The sequence below is a fragment of the Microcaecilia unicolor genome, chromosome 13 (genome assembly GCF_901765095.1).
Source record: "Microcaecilia unicolor chromosome 13, aMicUni1.1, whole genome shotgun sequence".
NCBI classification, from domain to species: domain Eukaryota; kingdom Metazoa; phylum Chordata; class Amphibia; order Gymnophiona; family Siphonopidae; genus Microcaecilia; species Microcaecilia unicolor.
Window position 1 is genome coordinate 43,860,733 of NC_044043.1, and position 23,316 is coordinate 43,884,048.

At 40.9% G+C, this 23,316-nt stretch overlaps 1 protein-coding gene across 3 annotated transcripts in view; it reads left to right on the plus strand.

The window, feature by feature from the left end:
* Positions 1–5,758: 5,758 nt before the first annotated feature.
* The window catches only part of DDX52 (DExD-box helicase 52), a 35,730-nt gene continuing 18,172 nt past the window's right edge, over positions 5,759–23,316 (plus strand). The window contains exons 1-7 of one of the 3 annotated variants that reach the window (XM_030185561.1): positions 5,759–5,911; positions 8,795–9,023; positions 9,180–9,325; positions 13,040–13,225; positions 14,319–14,462; positions 16,547–16,658; positions 18,802–18,874. In XM_030185561.1, the coding sequence (XP_030041421.1) occupies positions 5,825–5,911; positions 8,795–9,023; positions 9,180–9,325; positions 13,040–13,225; positions 14,319–14,462; positions 16,547–16,658; positions 18,802–18,874 (977 nt within the window). In that variant the 5' untranslated portion in view covers positions 5,759–5,824. Of the gene's footprint in view, positions 5,912–5,949; positions 6,033–8,794; positions 9,024–9,179; positions 9,326–13,039; positions 13,226–14,318; positions 14,463–16,546; positions 16,659–18,801; positions 18,875–23,316 lie in introns of those variants that run through there. The other 2 variants (XM_030185562.1, XM_030185560.1) reach the window with 2 other exon arrangements.

Below are 23,316 nucleotides of genomic sequence, written 5' to 3' on the forward strand. Positions count from 1 at the left end.
TATGTGCATACAATGGAGGCAGTGCATACAAATAGATCTCATGCATATTCATTGGGAAAATCCTAAAATCCCAACTGGATTGCGGCCTTTGAGGACCGAGCTTGGACAACCCTGCTCTAGGGTATACATATTCAGGTCTTCCAGTCTCTTCTCATACATCATTTGGCGCAAACCCCATACCATTTTTGTTACCTCCCTGTGGACCGTTTAAGTCTTTTTGCATCTTTGGCAAAATACAGCCTCCAAAACTGAACACAATACTCCAGATGGGGCCTCAATTATGACTTGTACAGGGGCACCAACACCTCCTTTCTTCTACAGGTTATGCCTCTCTCTATGCAGCCTAGCATCCTTCTGGCTACAGCCACTGCCTTGTCACACTGTTTCATCACCTTCAGATCCTCGGACACTATCACCCCAAGGTTCCTGTCTGTGCATATCAGCCTCTCACCTTCTAGGACATACAGTAGCCTTGGATTTCTACTCCCCAAGTGCATTACTCTGCACTTCTTTGCATTAAATTTTAACTGCCGAACATTAGACCATTTTTCTAACTTTTGCAGATCCATTTTCATGTTTTCCACTCCCTCCAGCATAGGCGGTCGGTGGCCCAACTGTTTGGGGAGGCTAAAGGGGGCGTGGTTAGGGGGTGGGACCAGGGGTGGAGCTTAAATCCATAATTGTCTGATAACACACAGAAAAAAAAAATAAAAGTCACAATTAATACCTTTTATTAAATTTAGATACTAGATATGTATCATATGTCAAAGAATAAAGTGGTTGCTCAAAGCATATACTAACCACAATCGCTCAACTGCAAAACACTATGCACAACTTTGTGCAAAAACACACTTAGAACCTTACTGTACCATAAATATTACACTGGGCAGAACCTAATACACCAATATACCACCATACGGAAAATGCAGACCGTCAACAATATGAAACAAGGGATCATACCATCACAATTCTCACGTAGAGCCACAAAACACCCTAATTTATGTTTAATGTGGGATAAAAAAATGCCATAAATAAGTAAATAAGTATAAACTTTTAATGTTGAGCACCTGATTCTCAAAGTGGACATATGCATACATGCATACATTTTGGATGAATTGCAGCCACAATCCTTACCTTGCTGGGAGCTAATGGCACCTGCCACTTTCTTTTTGAAGGTGGCCATCACTTTCTTTGGCTTCACCACTGGGAAGATTGTGTCCATTTCGATCCAGTCTTCAATATCCTCCTGCTCATATGGTATCAAACGGACGTAACTCTAATCGGGTGGGTTTTCCAGCGGCAGCCACCAAACAGCCTGCTGCATGATGTGCAACCTTGGGATCCCCCTGAGAGGCACCAGGAAATCGAAATCATTGGGAGCGGAGACCTTCTGTCACATCTTTCAACTTCGAGGCTTCTGGTAGCAGCAGCAGCCATGTAAATGCTGCTTTCAGCCTGCCCCGGAAGCCTTCTCTGGACAGCGTCCTGCCTACGCGGGAAGCTGTACAGAGAGTGCTTCCAGGGCAGGCTGAAAGCAGCGCTTACATTGCTGATGCTGCTGCTACCGGAAGCTTCGCAGTTGAAAGACGTGACAGGAGCGGACTGCGGAGGGGGAGAGCGATACCATGCTAGTCGGGGGACAGGGGGTAAGGAAAGCCATGTAGCACCGCAGTGCATTGCACCACACCGGGGGGGGGGGGGGGGGGGGGGGGTAAAGACGGCACTACCGCACACATGCACACACCAGTCGGGGGGGAGGGAGATGTTCAAGTCAGCACCGGAGCACCCACTCACGAGCTGCACCTGGTGCGGTCCGCCCCCACAGCCCCACCCTTGCTGCACTTGTGGCTGGGGAGGCTTAGCCTCCCCAAGCCTCCTATACCGGGTGCCTATGCCCTTCAGGGTGTCCACTCTGTTACAAATCTTAATATCATCTGCAAACAGGCAAACCTTACCTTTTAACCCTTTCATTAGTGTCACTCACAAATATTTTGAACAGAATTAACCCCAGCACCAATCCTTGAGGAACTTATGAGGAACTCCACTACTCACCTTTCCTTCCTCCAAGTGAATTCCATTAACCACCACCCTCTGACGTCTGTCTGTCAACCAATTTCTAATCCTGTTCACCACTTAACTTCAGCCTGTCACGTTTATTCAAGCTTCCTATGAGGAACCATGTCAAAGGCTTTGCAGAAATCCAAGTAGATTACATCTAGCGCATGCCTTCGATCCAGTTCACTGGTCACTCAGTCAAAGATTTCCATCAAATTCATTTGGCATGGTTTACCATGTTGCATTGGCTCTTGTAACCCATTGGATTCTAAGAAATTCACTATCCTTTCCTCCAACACTGCTTCCGTTACTTTTCCAATAACCAAAGTGAGGCTTACCAGCCTGTAGTTTCCCGCTTCTTCCTGTCACCACTTCTTGAAGAGGGACCACATCTGCTCTTCTCCAATCCCACAGAACCTCTCCTGTCTCCAAGGATTTATTAAACAAATCTTTAAAAGGATCTTCCAGAACCTCTCTGAGCTCCCTCAGTATCCTGGGATGGATCCCGTCCAGTCCCATGGCTTTGTCCACCTTCAATTTTTCATGTTGTTCATAAACACTTTCTTCTGTAAATGGTATGATATCTGCTCACACGCTGTATGTCAAGAAATGCATGCTTGTTAGATGTTTCATTAGTATTATGTTGACATTGTATTATATCTCTGTTATTTAAATTTCAGTGCGGTTAAATGTTTTTTTTAACCATTTATTTTATTATTTTAATATATAAACATATCAGAATGTAAAACATTTCTAATACAACCATATTGCTAATCAAATTTCCAGAACTGTTTCACATTACTAGTTCCACTCTTCCGTTACTAGAACCCCCTCCCCTCTTCCCTCCCCCTCCCCCATCGCTTTAGCCCACTCATTATTATCATATACTTTACTGTCCTAAATTATGCTGGGAGGACAACCATTGTTCATAAAGCTTCCAAATCTTTTGATGCTGCACTAGACGGCCAGTCCGTAGTGCTGTAAGTTTTGACATAAGGCAGATATAGTCCAATTTCTGCAAGACTCTCTGAAGGCCCGGCAGTGATGGTTGTTTCCATCAGTGCGGTTAAATTTATTTATTTATTGTATTTGTACCCCACATTATCCCACCTTTTTGCAGGCTCAATGTGGCTTACAGAGTATGGAAATGAGAACGTCATTACATGATCTAAGAAAACAGTTGATCGATCATAAGCTGAGGTGAAAGAGGAATTTAGGTAGAAGGTGTTAGGTAAGGTTGTGAAAGAGGTTTTTGGTATACTTGGGTGGTTTAAGGAATGATTTGTTTCATCGAGGATGACTTTTGTAGGCTCTGTTGAAGAGATGCATTTTCAAAGCTTTGCGAAAGCTGGTTAGATTGGTCATGGTTTTTAGGGCCATGGGTAGTGCGTTCCAAAACTATATATATATATATATATATATATATATACAGTGGTGGAAATAAGTATTTGATCCCTTGCTGATTTTGTAAGTTTGCCCACTGACAAAGACATGAGCAGCCCATAATTGAAGGGTAGGTTATTGGTAACAGTGAGAGATAGCACATCACAAATTAAATCCGGAAAATCACATTGTGGAAAGTATATGAATTTATTTGCATTCTGCAGAGGGAAATAAGTATTTGATCCCCCACCAACCAGTAAGAGATCTGGCCCCTACAGACCATGTAGATGCTCCAAATCAACTCGTTACCTGCATGACAGACAGCTGTCGGCAATGGTCACCTGTATGAAAGACACCTGTCCACAGACTCAGTGAATCAGTCAGACTCTAACCTCTACAAAATGGCCAAGAGCAAGGAGCTGTCTAAGGATGTCAGGGACAAGATCATACACCTGCACAAGGCTGGAATGGGCTACAAAACCATCAGTAAGACGCTGGGCGAGAAGGAGACAACTGTTGGTGCCATAGTAAGAAAATGGAAGAAGTACAAAATGACTGTCAATCGACAAAGATCTGGGGCTCCACGCAAAATCTCACCTCGTGGGGTATCCTTGATCATGAGGAAGGTTAGAAATCAGCCTACAACTACAAGGGGGGAACTTGTCAATGATCTCAAGGCAGCTGGGACCACTGTCACCACGAAAACCATTGGTAACACATTACGACATAACGGATTGCAATCCTGCAGTGCCCGCAAGGTCCCCCTGCTCCGGAAGGCACATGTGACGGCCCGTCTGAAGTTTGCCAGTGAACACCTGGATGATGCCGAGAGTGATTGGGAGAAGGTGCTGTGGTCAGATGAGACAAAAATTGAGCTCTTTGGCATGAACTCAACTCGCCGTGTTTGGAGGAAGAGAAATGCTGCCTATGACCCAAAGAACACCGTCCCCACTGTCAAGCATGGAGGTGGAAATGTTATGTTTTGGGGGTGTTTCTCTGCTAAGGGCACAGGACTACTTCACCGCATCAATGGGAGAATGGATGGGGCCATGTACCGTACAATTCTGAGTGACAACCTCCTTCCCTCCGCCAGGGCCTTAAAAATGGGTCGTGGCTGGGTCTTCCAGCACGACAATGACCCAAAACATACAGCCAAGGCAACAAAGGAGTGGCTCAGGAAGAAGCACATTAGGGTCATGGAGTGGCCTAGCCTGCTGTACACCGCCTTGGGTGAATCTCTTCATAAAGGTGGTTTAATAAATCCCAATCCAAATAAATAAATATAGATGGCGCTCTCCATAGAAGACAAACCCTCAAGGATGGACTGGGAGAATGAGGTTTCACTATGTGAAGCACAGGCAGCAGAATGGGGTGGGCCAAAGAAGTCATGGCCCTACCAATATTTTGCTCAAAACAACATCCATAACTAGAGAAGTTTGGGGGCGTGGCTGGATATTGGTTTGTTGGCCCCTCCAAACAGAAGGATGTTCCAGTGCCCCTGATGTGAAGGAACACTCAGAGGAAATGTGTCTTTAGCAAGAAGGTGGGGGTAGACTGGAGATACTATTGGCAAAGATGGCAATATTTGGAGAAGTTGCAGAATAAAACAACACCCCAGGAAAAGGATGCTTTTGGTCTAAATGTGCCAACATTTTCCAGTTCTGTGATATATATTTATTTCTTCTTCAAGTCTTTTTTTCAACAGCATTTTCTCAGTTATTACCCAAATGTGAACAAAATTATAATGCTAATATATTTTTGATGTTTCTAAATTCTTCTGTCACACTGTATTTCCAGTTTTGGCACAGTGTAATCACAAGGACAAAATATAAGAAAACCAATGGACTACATTAGGGGCTTATTGCCCATTTAGTTATGTTTAAACAAATGAGAAATCTGAATGAAAGAAAATATTTACTTTTTATTATTTTGACTTATGAATCAGTTTTGATTTCATGATATTTATATCAACAAATGGGATGTTTTCAAATAAATTAAAAAGCTGTCAAATAAGTAAAAATAAAAAAATCTTTTGTCCTCCACCTTTAAGGTACTGCTTATCCAACTGGAACAGCTTTTGACTTTTTACAGATGGACCACGAATAGACAGTCTATTATTTTATTGCTTTCAATAGTATTGGCTATTGTTTTGGGTGTACTTGTGACTCCGCCTACTGGCTTCAATCCCTATATTGGGCTAGATAGCCTCGTACCGTCTCTTGCTCTTAATCTAACCTCCTTGGGCCACCTGGCTTCCACCCGGCTTCTGTAAACTCACTTCCGGCGCGCTTCCACCCAGCGTCTGCGTCGAGATTTACGTCATATCCTTTTGGAGAGTCCCTCCTTGCTTTTTCCTGGCCTCTCACAGCAGGCATCCTGGAGAAGCATGGATGCTTTCGATCTGTTCCGCAAGCTGGGAGCTGGTGCGAAGTTTGACGTGAAGCGCTTCAGTGCAGATGCCGAGAGGTTTAGGGTAGGGGTTTCAAATGGTGGCCGTCCCTTCTACTCTGCTTTCTGTCCGTTGTTGGGGGAGAGGGTTATCGCATGCCGTAAGGCTACTGTCGATCAAATACGCTGATATGCACCAGTGCGTGGTAGGAGTTGTAGTTCTCAGATGTACCAGTGGAAAAAAATAACCACATAGTCTGTGTCGTGCAAATCCAGGGTTGAATCAGCCAGTTTGTTTCACGTGGAAGTTTTACTGTAGGGACAAGGTCCACCCTCCATTCTCAATATTTTTGCAAACAGTGAAAGTGGTTTCTTTCTGTTTTGCAGCACATATTCCGGTAGATCTTGAACTGTGGGACCCCAAGTGGGATATGGGGTAACGAAAACAAGGCTGCTCATCTTCTCTCTGGATCTCAACTGTGACAAGTAGTACCATTCCATATATAGGGCTTTTCAGTCATTGAATGTTCACGGACCCTCCTCTTCTACCTCTTTTCTATATGCTTTTCATGTTAAACTAAAAATCCTTGTAGAGCATTGAGATCTTCGAGATTCTATATGCTTTTCATGTTAAACTAAAAATCCTTGTAGAGCATTGAGATCTTCGAGACACAGGGTACTGTGCTGGCTGCTGCTAGTATTGCCACTAGTGCTACTGTTTTCATGCCCAGCCTAAGTGTGAAGGAGGTGGAGTGCAGGTCTGCTATTTTCATCATCTGGGATGAGGTGAATTTTTAAGTGGGCAACGTTTGGGAGGCAGTGGCATACTCAGACTATTCCAATGCATTGCCCAAAGGCTTGTAAAAGATTCCTTCATCCTTCTCTTTCCCTCATTGTTTTGAGTGATCACCCAGGCTCAAAGTTTTAGGAAATTCTGTCACAAAGCTGAAGCATGAATTCCACTCTGTGCAAAACAAGTCTCAGACAGTTAAAATGGTAGGAGGTATAGTATAAGTCTTCAGGGAGTATGCTTTATAGTGAAATAAATTAATTTTATCATTTTGAGGGTGGTGCTAATATAGAATGTTCGGGCAATTGATATAGTGAGATTAATAACTTAAAACAAAGGGTTCTGTCATCTGTGTCACTGTGGGTTCAAGTTATTTTGATATACTGCCTATTGTGGAGCCATCTAGGCAGTTTACAATATCAGCTAATAAAGATTGGTTGTATGGTTGCTAGGTAACTCCAGATTTGCAGTGACAAAGTTTACCCCATTGCATGCAGGGATCAATAGTTTTTATTTCCCAATTGCATTCCAGAAGAAAAGCAAGAATACAAGTTTCTGCAGGCAGTGGATTAAACCTAGGTTTGGATCAACCTTGTCAGGTGAATTCTAGATCCTGTTTGTATGGTATACGTTACCCATTTAGGCATATTTTCAAAGCACTTTGGGAGGCTAAGTTCCATAGGTTTCTATGCAACTTTGGGAGGCTAAGTGCTTTGAAAATGAGCCTCATTGTCTCATAAATGCATTGCACTTTCCAGCTTAGTTTCTGAAATATTGACATTTGTAATGGAGTGGAGTTAGAGCACCAGGCTGACAATGAAGAGAATCAGGTTAACAAAAATCTTGCAGCTGCTGCGTGTGGTCTTGAGCAAGTCACTTAACCGTCTTTTGCCTCAAGTACAAACTTAGGGGGCCCTTTTGCTAAAGCTTGTTGCGTGTGCTAAGTGCTGCATGTGCTATTTTATACTTGTGGGCTCTTGGTGAACACTAATATCCGTTAGCAAACGTTAAACTTTAGTAAAAGGCCCTCTTAGATTGTAAACGCTCCAGGTCAGGGAAATATCTAGTGCACCTGAAGATTTAAAAAAAAAAAAAAGAATGAGAAATAGTAGAGTGGAGGCATGTTAGCTGGCCCAGTCATGCCTGCGCATCACCCCTACCAGGGTTAACTGCTTAATGCAGCTTAGTAAAAGCACCCCCCCCCCCCACACACACACACACACACACACAGGCTTGATTATTCAAATTTAATTAGTTGTTTACAAAAAAAATGCCCATAGTGAAGTAAGATACGATAATAGTTTAATCTAGAAAGATAATGTTTGTGAACTCATTTTGGTATTTTTTAGATTATAACAAGGTATGTAAAAGACAACAATAAAATAGTATAGCAAAAACAAAAGGGCCCTTTTACTAAGCTTAACACAGACAAAAGGGCCTAATGCAGGACGTACTAAAGAATTCTGCATTAGTTTTGCCATTTGTGTGTGCTAAGCATGCGATATTTAGGGCCCCTTTTACCAAGCTGCAGCAAGGGGGCCGGCGCTGGCGTCAGCACATGTTTTACATGTGCACGAAGGCCCCCTTTTCCCGCAAGGGAAGTCTGACTTCCCTACAGGTAATGACCATGCGGCAAGTAAAGCCGCCTATATCTCCGCTCAAAACACGCTCCCTTGAAATTTGGATGAACTTGTGAGAAAAACATCTAAAATCAGAGTGTCAAAAATCGCAACTTGGACGTTTTGAGAGAAGTGTCCATCTACCACCTTATGACTTTTTTTTTTTTTTTTTTTTTTTAAATGAGCCCCTAAGTATTTCTAGTTCTGTTTGCAAACAGATGGAGCTACAGATCAGAATTTTATTATGTCTAGTTATTAATTTCGGGCCCTGTTTACTAAGGCACGTTAGCATTTTTAATGAACCTACAACTAGCCCACGCGCTAGCCATGTAGGCATGCACACTGTTAATGCACATACATGGTTAATGTGTGTTAAAGACGCTAATGTGGCTTTGTAAACGGGGCCCTTCAAGTACTACCACGAGAAACTACTGGCAAAATATATTTTGTGTAGATGTTTTCATTCAAATGTTGCAGTCTGATGCCTTCTTTTAAAAGTGTGTTGGATAAATTAAACCAAAAGTTTCAAAATGTTTTTACTCATATGTCGTAATTTCAGGTGGTTAAAATTAAAGACAAGGAATTCGGCTCTCAACATGTGGACGGACTCGATTTTTTTGGTAACAGACAAAAAAGTGAGGGAAGTGAGAGAAGCCCGAATGATAAAGTAAAGCATTCTTTACTTAAGAAAAAAGAAGTTGAACCCTTCAAAAGTGAATTAACAAGGAAAAGAAACAGAGAACAACATGAACTTGAAAAGAAAGGGAAGAAAAAAAGAAAAAGTCAAGGTATGATGCTTTTGAAATGAGAAGAAACAGGCGTCCAGTGGCAGATCTTTTTGTTATGCCGTAAGAAGCTGTAATTTGAAATACAAATTACATTTTTGATTTTAGACTGTACTGCTCTGCAGGTGTTCTTTCCATGTGTTTTCCTCTTCCCTGCAGGAATGGTAATCGATTCAAGCGGTAAGGAGGCAGAAAGTTATGGTATACTCTGGATGTCCTCCTTGGAAGCAAAACTGAAAGATACTGGAAACTTGAGAGAAAAAAAACTCACAGCAGAGAAAATGGAGCAACGTAGACAAGAAAAGGTGAGAGTCTGGTTCATAAAGATTTAGGAAAAATGTGTTTTGTTTTTTGTTTTTTAAAATGTGGTGTCTGGATTTTTTTGTGTTTTTTTTTTTTGGCTTATATTGGGCTAATTGTTTTGGTTTTGTTATGAAATTAAAGTGGTATGAAACGGTGACTTCTTTATAGTTTTCCTGTTGTTATTATAAGGAGGAATTAGGTTTCTGAGGATTTCTCATGTGTCATCCTTTCTAGCCTCTGTGCCAGTTTTCATAGATGGTGTCAGTTGAAAGCCCATGATGCCTACATTCCTCTCTGAAGAGCAAAGGGTTATGACCTTTACTCTTTGACTCCAGATTAATAAAAGATGGCATGGCTGCAGTATCACATATTTCAAGTTTATTTAATAATACTTGACATATACAACTGAGCAGTTTACATTACAGCTGCTAAGGACCTTACAGAATCTTTCTTGGCACTAGGGGACTGCCAGAAAATTTCACTTGCAGTTAAGTGGGCTTACAAATGGTACACTTTCTTCTGAATAATTTCTTCAGTGTCACTGTATAATTTTGTTCTGTATTCTGAGCAATGAAGTACAGCCAGTTGTTAATAAGAAACTTATAATTGTTAGAATCTTGGGCAAATGAGAGGAAGCCTATTCAATTCCTATGGGCTCCCTCTCATTTGCCTTGCGGGAATTGCTAGCCTGGCTTAGTAAAAGAAGCCCTTAGTTTAACGCTTTCAAAATAATTTTATTTATGTAAAACATTTCTAAACCACTCTATCTGATTTATACTAGGTGGTGTACATCTTAAAACATACATAGTCTTATATATTTTTTGTATTTTGATTATCAAAAACAAAAAAAGTCATCTTTACAGTACAAATACCCATGGTAAATGACTACCCACAGCTAATCCAAAAAAAGACTGAGTGAAAAAAAAAATTCAGTGGTGATTTTTACTTTCCCCAGGGTTGTTAGCAGTTGCAAATGCATTGTTCTTTTCATTTTTTGTGCTCTGGTATTATGGAATGAACCCCTGAATAGAGAATGACACTGGGACAAAGCTTGTCCCCACCCCCACCCGTGGGTTCTGTTTCCATCCCCATGGGCTCTGTCCTCATCTGCAGAAGCCTCAAACAATTATGATTTTGTATTTAAATCTTTTTATTATATGCTGTGCAACTATTGTGTATAAATTACAAATAGAAAACAATAATAACAATGAGCAGCTATAACAACCCTCCTCACCACTACCCTCTACCCTTCCAACCCCAACAATAGCTGATTTCTGCTACCCCAAGGAATCCTAATCCACCCTGTTAAAATGTCCAGGGGTACAAAATACAACCCATTCTGTGTGCCCTAGAGGGGAGAAATATGCCCTGTGAAGCACTGTTATGATTTCTTAAATCTATGATTGTCATCAACAGTCTCAGGATTCAGTCTGGCTCTCCTGTCTTCTACAGTCCTTCCTGCAACAGAAGATGTCTTCTTAGAAGATGTGCTGGTAGCAGGATGTACAGGATCCCCCGTGCAAATGTTGCTAGCTGTGGCCAGCATGCTTGCTTGTTTTTCCAAAAAAATCAAAATATCGTTGTCTGCCTCACTCAAACATAAATAACAGTCCAGTTCATTAACAGGCTTCAAATTAGAAAATGGCCCCATCCCCCACAGGATCTGTCCCTGTCCCCGCCCCGTGTCATTCTCTACTCCCAAAAGAGAGATGAGACATAGCTCAATATTTGACATTTTGCAAATGTGTAAAAACCTGTTTTTTTTAATGTATTTGTGTGAAAACTTTGGTTGTATGAGCCCTTTTTACTAACACTTAGGGCCCTGTTTACTAAGGTGCATTAGTGTTTTTAGCTCGCCAACACTTAGCGCTCGCGCTAACCATCTAGGCACCTATAGGGATATTGTAGGCACGTACATGGTTAAGGCGCCTATATTCTGCTTAGTAAACAGGGCACTTAGACTGCACTAACAGATATTAGTGTGCGTTGTCTGCCACCACACCATATGGGCACGGAAGCAGATAGGGGTGAATTTTATAAATGGTGCCAGAAAAAAACGCTTAAGCAATATTCTATAAGCTGCACCTAATGTTCTGCACAGTTTGTAGAATAAAACTTAAGTGGAGAGGTCACACGTAAATTTAGGTGCTGCCATTTGCACTAATGAAAACATGGTACAAGTACCTGTGCCTAAATTTACGCACGGAGCACCATTATTCTATAATTATGAGCGTATCTTAAAACCACGCCTCCTGATCCAGTTCAAAATGCCCATGACCCGCCCATTTCTTCGCTCCCTTTTTCGGGCCGCCACAAATTGTAGGCGTGGATTTTGCACCTAAATTTACACGCATAAGTCCCAATTAAATCTAATTAGTGCCAATAAGGGCTTATTAAGCCAATTATTGGCACTAATTGGCTCATTCTGTTAAATTGCACGTGTTAATCGGATGCACGCCTAAATTTGCGCATGCAATTTTTGGCAACTTTTATAGAATCGGGATAGCACTTGCCCTACATCTATGTAATATGACATTCTGTAATCTGATATTTGATTAGATTTTACTGCAATCCATCTTAGGACTTTTTTGTCTGTGAAACATATTTAAATGTATAGATTCACATGCATAATGTTCTGCTATTCTAATAGGTAATGGTCTATTTTGCATGTTATTAGCATAGATTTCACCTTAAAGGTACGGCAAGCTAGTTTCCATGTGGTAATGGTGCTGCTAATGTGCTAACAACAATTTCTAGCACCTATCAATGGCAGCAGTGATGAAACAGTGGGTTTCCAAGCCTGAAAACTATTATTTCATGAAGTGTATTTCTCCTAATTGGCCAGCAGGTGGCTCTTGTTTTGAGTTTTAAAGATGTTGCAGAAAAAGACTCTTCTCCAGTTTCAGCTTATGGAAAGGCAATATGCAGTACCACTGGGCAGGTACTTTCAAAATTGACGCCCTGGGCTCTGATTGGCCCTGGATTTCAAATCTAGTCTGAAGGTACTGGATTTTCCCCAGTCTTAGCCAGGGAGCAGAGAGAGAAAGATCTCTTTACTGAGCAGTTATATTTTATAACCTGTGCGCGCCCTAAGAACTCCCCAGGTAGTAAACAAATGTTTAGATAGTTTTATAATTGATCCATATTCAGTCACCTGTTATTGTCTACTGATTCACTGTTTTCTGTTCAAGTTCTGTGACAATAAACCCATGGACTCTGCTGTCCTGGTTTGACTAAGAATCCTGGTTTGTGCTTTTGAGTCTGTGGATGCTTTCTAGGAGCTGTGGGACCCCTGGAGTGTGGTCCTAGTGACCTAGAAATCACAGTGGAATAACCTGAGAGTGGGAGACTAGCCCAGAAACACATGGGACCCAGTCATTGGGAGGAGGATGCTAGTATAGAGCACGTGCCCAGGGCCTGAGTAGTGCTGGAGACAGACCCTCCAGCTGGTCGCAGGATTAACCCTAGGCGGGTGCTAGGCATTTTCTGACAACAGCTTGGCGATCAGCCTCTAAATCTTAGTGGAAAAATATTGCCACCTCTCAGAGAGAGCAGCGATTGTCAGATGCTGTAACTAATCCCTGTTGCAGAGGTCCCGGCAATTTAAAGATATCGAGATCGATGTGAATATAAATAGCCCACCTTCTAATTTAGGGCAAAACTGCTTGACTCTGCATTATTTTTTCATGTTTCATATTCATTTTTTATCTGCCCAGGTAAACTATTTCAGGAAGAAGCACAAGATTTATGTTCAAGGAACAGATATTCCTGAGCCTGTTGCCACATTTGAGCAACTTGGTAAGGAATATAATATCCATCCTAGGATCATGCAGAACATTCAGGAATCTGGCTTTCGCCTTCCCACCCCAATTCAGATGCAGGCAGTTCCAGTTATGTTACATGTAAGTTCATTCCAATATATATATATTTTTTTTTTGTTTGTTTTTTTGTTCTATTTACAATTGCTGCACTGTAGAGCAGCTAGACTAAAGCTTTCCCTCCTTTAACATAGTTTAATTAATAAGAAAGGCAAATGGAGAGTCACAGCCAGACATATGGTTTGCACACTGGTGCACAGTAGGAGATAGTTATGTGGCTTTAGGGGGAATTGTGCCTTTTTTTTTTGTTGTTGTTGTTGTTGTTTTACAGGGAACATTAGTTCATCCTTAGGTTTTCTAAGGGTGCTTGATGTATTTATGTTATTTATTTATGACGTTTGTATCCCACATTATCCCTAACAAGTTCAGGTTTAGTGTGGCTTACATTAAAAAAAAAATCAAAAATATGATAGTCGGATAACATTTTAACATATTATGAATAATTGTATGTTTGTCGTGAAGCTAGACGAGAGTATTGGTTATGTTGAAAAACATGTAAGAGAGATGGCAACATTAATTTATTGTCTTTTGATAAGATATGTAGTTAATAGAAAAGCCTTTAGTAATTTACGGAATCTCAGATAATCTTCTAAGTACCTTCATTGCTTGGGTAGAGAATTCCAAAGTTTGGTACTCTGATATGTGAAGCCTGTGACAAGGATTGATTTGTAAGAAAGACCTTTGCAGTTTGGATAATGGAGCGTGAGGTATTCTCTAGATGTTTTCACTGTATTATGTGAAGGTAATTCAATTAGTTGCATGTAGGAGGGTGATGAACCATATATGTTGGTAAACAGTTACGCATATTTTAAGTGTGATTTAAATATGTGATGTAGGTATAAAACATTTATGTTGTGGGAATTAACCCATGGTCTTGCCTCCTTTATCATCTTTGTAGACTGGTTTAAAAGTGTGACTTTCTATTTTTTTGTGCTGTCAAGACTGTATTTGGAGCCTGTTCAACCAAAATGCCATTCTTGTCTAAATGTTCTGAAGGTTCTTTTGAACACAAAATGTAATTTGGATAGTGTCACTGGGCATAAATGGAACAGAACCTTAAGCCCAATGCCTTGTTGCATCTTCAGTGTGGGTTTTTTTTTTGCTTTTATATCTTTAGGGACGTGAGATTCTGGCCTGTGCTCCCACTGGCTCTGGGAAGACCTTGGCTTTCAGCATCCCCATCTTGATGCATCTGAAACAACCCATGAATAAGGGCTTTCGGGCATTGATTGTATCGCCTACAAGAGAGCTAGCGAGCCAGGTTGTTATAAAATAATTTTATGTTACTAATCCTGCTTCTCTTCCACCTTGTGTGCCACTGAAAAATCTTTAATTGCAATAATTACTGTTCTCAGTCAGCTAGTACGTCGTGTGTTTAAAGGTGTCCTAATGATTTGGGAAACTTTATTTATGGATCTTTATGAAAATAATATTTTAAATTTAATTTCATGTCGGCATTTATAGTCCGCTTTACCTTTAAGTTCAAGGTGTAGTAAGACCAGTTGGAAACTAAGTCGTACAGTAGAACATTGTAACATTCATATATAAAACAAATAAGTGCTCAATTAAACAGCATAAAGGCAATTAAGAAACAAATGTGTGTGCTTTCAGACAGAGTTAAAAAGAACCCAACCAAGAACCAGTCCTTGTGGTTTAACGTTTTTATTGATGACTTCATCAAGGAAAATACATCCAATAATACGAATACAGTAAAAGTCAAAGAGAACCATGCACTCATTGAACTCAAAATAATGCCTTTCGTCATCCAAATTTTGTTTTAAAACCCCCCTACCCCCACCCCGCTGTTGAATATTTCAAGCTGATGATTTGCACAGTGAAACAGACAGACATCAGTTTCAGCAAACCAACCATATTACAAAACATTCGGCGTTCAAGCCTACCGTTAGCAACCATTATTATAAAATTCCCCTCCCTCCTCCCTCCCTCACATTCACATTTTAAGCTGGTTTTGGACCTAAATCGCACAAGAACACAACCTCTACCCTTTGCTAACTTCCATTTAACCAGTTTCTAATCCAGTCAGTCAGTTTAGGGCCCATACCGAAGGCACTCAGTTTATTTCTAAGTCATCTGTGTGGAACCATGTCAAAGGCTTTGCTAAAATCTTAAGTACATCACATCTAGCTCCTTCTCTTGATCCAGTTTTCTGGTTACCCAGTCAAAGAAATCAGATTTGTCTGACAAGACCTTCCTCTGGTAAAACCACGTTGCCTCAGGTCCTGCAATCCATTGTATTCCAGAAATTCACTATTCACTGTTTTAGACATGTTTCCATTTACTCATCACAGAGGTCAGATTAACTAGCCTGTAGTTTCCAGTCTCCTCTTTGGTTCCGTTTTTGTGGAGAGGGACCACATCCGCGGTACTCCTGACTCTAGAAAAGCATTGGAAAGGTCAAACAGCGGAGCAAACGTTCCTTCAATACATTTGGATGTATGCTATCTGATCCCATCACGTTGTATACTTTAAGTTTATCCACTTGTTCAAGGTCTACCACACTTCCATTCCTATTCGTGTTTGTCTTTTGCAGTCCTACTATCGGCCCTTCATTTGTGAACACAGAACAGAAATATTTGCTGAGTAATTCCTCTTTATCCTTATGAGCTTCTACATTTTCCTCACTCTATCTTTGAGTCTCACAATAACACTTTTTGTACTTCCTCTTATCACTACAAAAATGTCTTGTCCTTTCATTTTAAAGTATTGGTTTGTTTGTTTTTTTTTCTTCCATTTTGCATCTTTGCTTTTCTGATTACCAACTTCTCTTAGGTTTTCCAGATATTGTTGCTTGTCTTCCTCTCTCTCTCTGCTATTTCTTGTATTTTTGAAGGCTAACCTCTTTTCCTTATCTTTTTTTTTCTGTCGAGAAGAGGTCCATGCTAGAGATGCAGTTGTGAAGGCGAGAAGGTTGGGGACAGCGGAGGGAAGCAGTTGGATGGTTTTAATACTGTTCAAGGTTTGGCCCTAGTGCCCTGTTGTCTCTTCCTGTTTTGTGCTTATTTTGAAGATAGATTGCTGTCTGATTTCTATAATAAATCTTGATGTTTGTAAAAGACCTTCTTCAACAGGTTTCATTAGTGCTGTAGATGGGTGTTTAATGTAAATTCTCTATAGTTGCAAATTTGACCTTATTTAGATACTAGGTTCATTAAGAAATTTTCCAGGGAATTACTGTTTTGTTGTGGCAGGTATGACAAAGTACTATGTCTTTCTTTTTTCAATTCACTCTTTCTTCTGTACTACCTGCACAATAATGTGTCTGATCTAGGAGCACAGAGAAATGTATGTAAGATCTAGGAACAAATTGCTTTGTGTATATTTCAGACACAGCGAGAACTAGTGAAACTCTCTGAGGGGACAGGCTTCAGAATACACATGATCCATAAAGCTGCTGAGGCTGCAAAGAAGTTTGGTCGAAAATCGGCAAAAAGATTTGGTAAGACCTACTCTTATTTCAGCAGCTGGTGTAAGGGCCCTTTCAGAATGATGCATCTGTTCACTTCCCCATCCTCCCCCTCTCCTGGGAATAATCCTTTACTCGGTAGGCTGGATTTAAAAGGGGTGCCCTTAGGCAATGGAAACATTTTTTTTTTTTGGGGGGGGGGGGGGGTGCAGAAGGGATGATGGTCTTTGAATCATGATGTTCTGAAAGGGCTATTTCTCTTCAATCTTAATTAGCTAATATTCTAGCCTTCCTTCAGACCTTGACTTCCCTGAAGGGCCAGGTGGCGGTACTCACTTGTTTCAGAGGGCACCTGCAGAATTCTTCCTTGGCAGTGCATCCTGTTGACCGATTTCTGAAAAAGGGTTACTCAGGTAGATCAGTATTTTGACAAGTTTGTCCAGAATGGAATCTTAATTTTCTTCTTAAGGCTCTGCAGAGAGTTCCCTTTGAGCCTCTTAGGAAAGCTATGTTTGTTTGTTTGTTTATTTATTTATTTAGATTTTGCGCACACCTTTTTCAGTAGTAGCTCAAGGTGAGTTACATTCAGGTATTCTGGATATTTCTCTGTCCCAGGAGGGCTCTCAATTTAAGTTTGTACCTGAGGCAATGGAGGGTTAAGTGACTTGCCCAAGATCACAAGGAGCAGCAGTGGGATTTGAACCGGCCACCTCTGGATTGCAAGACTGGTGCTGTAACCACTAGGCCACTCCTCCACATCCACATATTGAAGGATTTTATACTCCAAAACTGTTTTCCTGGTGGCTATAGCCTTGGCCAGGAGGGTTTCTGAGATCGAATCACTGTCTTGCAGGGATCTCTTTCTTCATTTTACAGAAGATGGCGTTTCTGTCCATACTGTCTCTTCCTTTCTTCCAAAGGTGGTTTCCTTATTCCATTTAAATCGGCCTTTGATTATCCCTTCCATTTGTCAAGAGACTGTGGAAATGAGTTCAGTTCTTTGCATTTGTTGGATGTGTGTCACGCCTTAATGAGATACGTGGATAGTACTAACAAATTGACAGTGTTATCCACAGAAATAGAGAATGAGGGAAGAAGAGACGTGGGTTTAAGGGGAAAGATAAGGAGCTCAGTCTTGGCCATGTTCAGTTTCAGATGGCAGTGGGACATCTAGGCAGCAATGTCAGATAAGCAGGCTGAGACTTTGCCTGGATTCCTGGTAAAATTTCTGGTGTAGAGAGGTACATCTGAGAGTCCTCGGCATAAAGTACTCTGATCTCCCGTGGTTTTCATTGCCAGGGGGGAACACATAAAGAGAAGAGATCCCAAGATAGAGCCCTGTAGTACATTGATAGTGGGATGGAAGAAGAGGAGGATCCACCACAGCATACACTAAAATTGCAGTGAGAGAGAGAAGAAAACCAGAACAGAGCCCTGAAATTAAGTGAGGACAGAGTATCAAGGAATAGGTGTTGATCAAAAGTGTCAAAAGCAGCAGATAGGTCAAGAAGTATAAGGATTGAGAAAAGGCCATTGGATCTGGCCAGAAAGAGGTTACTGGAGACTTTGGCAAGGGCTGTTCCCATAGAATGTAAAGGATGAAAGCCAGATTGTAGAGGATCAAGAATAGCTTGAGATGAAAGTGCTGTTCACTGTCACTGTTTTGGCTTTTTCAAGTAGTTTGGATGCAGAAGGAAGGCAGATGGGACAAAAGTTGGAAGAGAAGATAAGGTCCAGTGAAGGTCTTTTTGGAGGACTGGTGTAATCCCAACATATTTGAAGGCATCAGGAGAAGCTGCAATGAAAAACAAAGATATGACAGATGGAGATATGGGCGATAGAGCTGAGCAGATGGGTGGGAATGGGATCGGAGAAAAGGTAGTGAATTTGGAGAAGGAGAGATGTACATTTTTTTCCTCTGATTAAAAAAAAAAAGGAAGAAAGAATGATGGGGGTTGAAGGGAGATGGAGGTGAACTGGTGGAGGACTCCTGATTAACCTTGTGAACCTTTTCATGGAAGTTCTTGGCCATTGTTTGAGTAGAAGGTGAAGTGGGATTGGAGGTGGAGGAAGTTTAATGTAGCAAAGAGACGGTGAGGAGTGACAAAGAGGGATTTTTCAGGAAGTTGGTAAATTAATGTATGCTCACTAACATGTGTCACTCTTTCTCCTACAGATATACTAGTGACAACTCCTAACAGACTGGTTTATTTATTAAAACAAGACCCGTCAATAATTGACCTTTCCAGGTATTAAAAGAATTCACTTCTGTTTTTCTAACTTTATGGATTTGTATGTTTGTGGGGTCCTTCTGTTCATCAGGGTGCAGGTGATGGTGGGGGGAGCGGGGCATATATTGGTACTCTGGAATAATTCTTTTTATGTGAATTTTGTTATTAGACAAAGTTACCGAGAAGGACCAAAGCTGGCCAGGCTAATCTGAATCCATACTACTTGGGTTCATCATCATTATACTTTAATATGACACAAGATTATTAAATGTCTCTTGTGTGTGCATTTTATGTGTATTTGTGCAGTGCTTTTGTATCGCATGATTTATCTTTGTATTCCTGATCAGAAATGCTTTTTGAAGGATAGAGTGTTGTGTAGATGGAGATTCTTGCAGTTATAAAAATAATTACTTTAATATATAGGCAATCCAGTCATTATGTTCAGGGCTCTTTTTGTACATGCTGATGGTACAGGATGTATTTTGGATTTGGTTATTTGCTTTTCCAAATAGTAGCTCCAAGGCTCATTCAGGTGCAGTAGGTATTTCCATATTTAAGAGGACAAAGTCCAAGTTTTGTATCTGCTTATAAGTCCAAAGTGTTTAAAAACTTACATGCAGGCAAGTTAAGTGACTCAAAGTGAGTGGTATTGGTTTGATTATAAGCTGGGTATGTAAGCTTATGGCTATAATTACCAGACTGTACTGCTAGTTATGTACAGTATACTGTTAAATCCAACCAGCAAAAATCATCAAGCTAGTGAGACTGCTGATTGGATGGATTTAGTTACATATACTGCACATATATACACATGTGACTACAAACCAGGCCTGGTCTCCTGTAGTAAGGGCCGCTAAAATTGGCACTTGCCATGAAATAGCTGCAGGAGATCAGAACCCAAGTCCAAGTCAAAGCTTCAGTAGTAAGGTATCCCCTTCCCTGATTTTCCCGTGCTACCAATGCCGCCACCACCACCACCCCTCTGATACAGGGAGCCAAAGTGTTGTGTTTTCAACATGCGGCTCAAAGTGCAACATTTCGGGTCCGGGCTACAGAGGAGAATGTGAACCCAGGTTCTGTGCTGCTGATGTCATTCTCTGAGGCCCAAGCTGAAATGGGGAAGGTAAAGTGAAGAGAAGGTGGGGGGGGGGGGGAGTAGGAAGTGATTGAGGAGTGACTTCAGCTCAAGAGAAGGAACGTGAAGGGTGGAGACAGTGAAAGGTTAAAAAAGCGACTGAGGTGCGATTGCAGCAGTGTGAGGTGATAGGATGAGTGCAAGGCGTGAGTGAGGGAATAAGGGACATGGAGGAAGGAGTACTGAGTGAAAGAGAGAGAGAAGAGTTAGCATCAGGAAGGGGGTGTATAAAAGTGGATTCTTCCTTCTCCTGGATATCCCCTTTCTCCCTCCTTTTGATTCTTATTCCCTTCTGTGTATCAATTCCCTCATATCCCTTTGAAATTCCCCTCTTTCCCTCAATCTAAATCCCTCTTCTCTCTTCAAAGCACTGATTACTAAGATACCTTGCCTTCCCTCCCCCCACCCACAAAAAAAGAAACGAACCAGATAAATGAACCACAGAGTTTACTATTAAGATCTGCAAAGAACTTTCAAGTGAGAGGAAATGTCAGAAAACTTTATTTTTATAAAGTAAAATGCAAAGTAACATTATTTCATATGCAGTTCCATTCAGATGTACACAAATATGCCACCGACTTTGCAAACGTTTGCCATGGAATCTTGAAAACTCTGCCCCAGGAATCGGAGGTTGTGACTATGAATACCTCACAGTCATGCTTGTTTGTTTGTTTTAATCCAGCAGTTTCTTTGTGCTGCTTTGGCTGTGCAGCTCTGTTAGGGGTGGAGGTGTAGTCCACTGGTTGAAGCAGCAGGCTGAGAATCGAAGGGTGCCAAGGTTAAAAGTCCTACTGTTGCTCCTTGTGACTTCGGGCAAGTTACTTCACCTTCTGTAATCCCTAACTCTTTTTCCTAAATCCAGCCCTTAGATCGGGATGGGCAAACATTTTGAGAGCCATGACCGGTTTGGAAGGTTAGTATGGTCTTTGATTTCAGGAATCTAGGGCTAAGCATTATCTGTAGACAGAGGAGCCAACTCTTTGGGTGTTATGGATGTTTGAGCACCCCTAATATTGAGAAAATTCCTTGTATATGTCCAGGAATAGATTATTTCCACTGGGCTTAGCACCTGCAATAATTTTGAAAAGTTGGCTCCTTTGCCTGTAGACATTTTCTTAAAAGAAAAAATAAGCATTGTAAAAATAATGATCACCAGAGATGCCCAACACTAGAGATGTGCACAAGTCAAAATATTTTGGTTCTTATGGTCTTTTTCATTTTTCTGTATTTTTTCTTTTGTTCATTTCATACATCTATTTTAATTTTCTTTAAATTAATTCATGTTAAACGACGATTTGCATTCATTTGTAGGTTACTGTAGGCTAAATTGATATATCAGGCACTATTGTGCATCAGTGAACACATATCCCTACTCAAAACTGTAAAAAGACTAGAAACAAGATGGTGACAACTTGTATTCCGTGTAAAACATTTCCTATGAACAAAAAGAGTAAGATTAGGACATACTCCCAGGAGTCCTCTGCTCCTGTTCAGTAAATCATCCTCGAAAGTTCTTGTCCTGGAAAACTCCAGCGCCGTTGGCAGTCAAGAGGAATGCAGAGACAGGAACCCACCAGTGCTCCTCATGGTCAGTCTGCCGATATGATCACTGGCAGCCCTGAATCTTTGCCTTTAATGATGCACTGATCTTTGCACATTATTAAAGGGGGACCTTCTGCACTCCATATAAGTATTGCCATACTGGGACAGACCGAAAGTCCATCAAGCCCAGCATCCTGTTTCCAGCAGTGGCCAATCCAGGTTACAAGTACCTGGCAAGATCCCAAAACAGTACAAAACATTTTATGCTATTTATCCTAGAAATAAGCAATGGATTTTCCCAAAGTCCATTTTAATAATGGTCTATGGACTTTTCTTTTAGGAAGCTATCCAAACATTTTTAAACCCCGCTAAGCTGACTTTTTACTACATTCTCTAGCAACAAATTCCAGAGTTTAATTACATGTTGAGTGAAGAAACATTTTTTCCATTTCATTTTAAATGTACTACTTTGTAGCTTCATTGCGTGCCCCCTAGTCCTAGTATTTTTGGAAAGAGAAAACAAGTGATTCACTTCTACCCGTTCCACTCCACTCATTATTTTATAGATCTCTATCATATCTCCCCTCAGCCGTCTTTTCTCCAAGCTGAAGAGCCCTAGATGCTTTAGCCTTTCCTCATAGAGACGTCACCCTATCCCCTTTATCATTTTTGTTGCCCTTCTCTGTACCTTTTCTAATTCCACTATATATTTTTTTAGATGCGGTGACCAGAATAATATTTGAAGTATGATCGCACCATGAAGCAATATAAAGGCATTATAACGTCCTCATTTTTATTTTCCATTCCTTTCCTAATTGTACCTAATATTCTATTTGCTTTCTTAGCTAACGCTGCACACTGAGCAGAGGATTTCAACGTATTATCAGCGATGACACCTAGATCTCTTTCCTAGTCGGTGACTCCTAATGTGGAACCTTGCATTAAGTACCTATAGTTTGGGTTGCTCTTTACCACATGTATTACTTTGCACTCGCTCACATTAAACATCATCTGCCATTTAGATGCCCAGTCTCCCAGTCTCGTAAGGTCCTCTTGTAATTTTTCACAATCCTCTTACGATTTAATAACTTTGAATAACTTTGTGTCATGAGCAAATTTAATTACCTCACTAGTTACTTCCATCTCTAGATCATTTATAAATATGTTAAAAAGCAGCAGTCCCAGCACAGACCCCTGACGAACCCCACTATCTAGCCTTCTCCATTGAGAATACCGACCATTTAACCCTACTTTCTGTTTTCTATCTTTTAACCAGTTTTAATCCACAATAGGTGATTACATTGCCCGAGAAACATGTCTGTTGGGTGTCAGCAGGCCAGAGGATATAAAGGAAGTGGTGGTGCAGGGCAGGCTGGATTTCACATATGGCTGCTCCTGCCACAGGACAGGGAAATAGCTACTTTACCAAAATGAAATTTGCTTCTAGCTAACAATGAAAAGGCATGAACTAAATATAGATAAAATAAATAACACCACAGTGAGCTTCATTCGTTACCACTTGGGGTTTTTCTTTCAGTTTTAAGCCAGTACCTGTATAGTTCAATCATTGTAGTGACAATCCTTGGGCTCCAAATACAGTAAAGTCTCGATTATCTGACGTAAAAACGGGACTGACCCATTGTCGGATAATACGGAAAACACTGGTAACCCATCAAACAATGCATAATTAAAGGCATAGAGTTCCCAATTTTGCAGTAAAACTAGGGCCCCGGGTTCGAAAACTAATTGACTCAGGTGCGAATCTTCCCTCTGTGCTACGCCA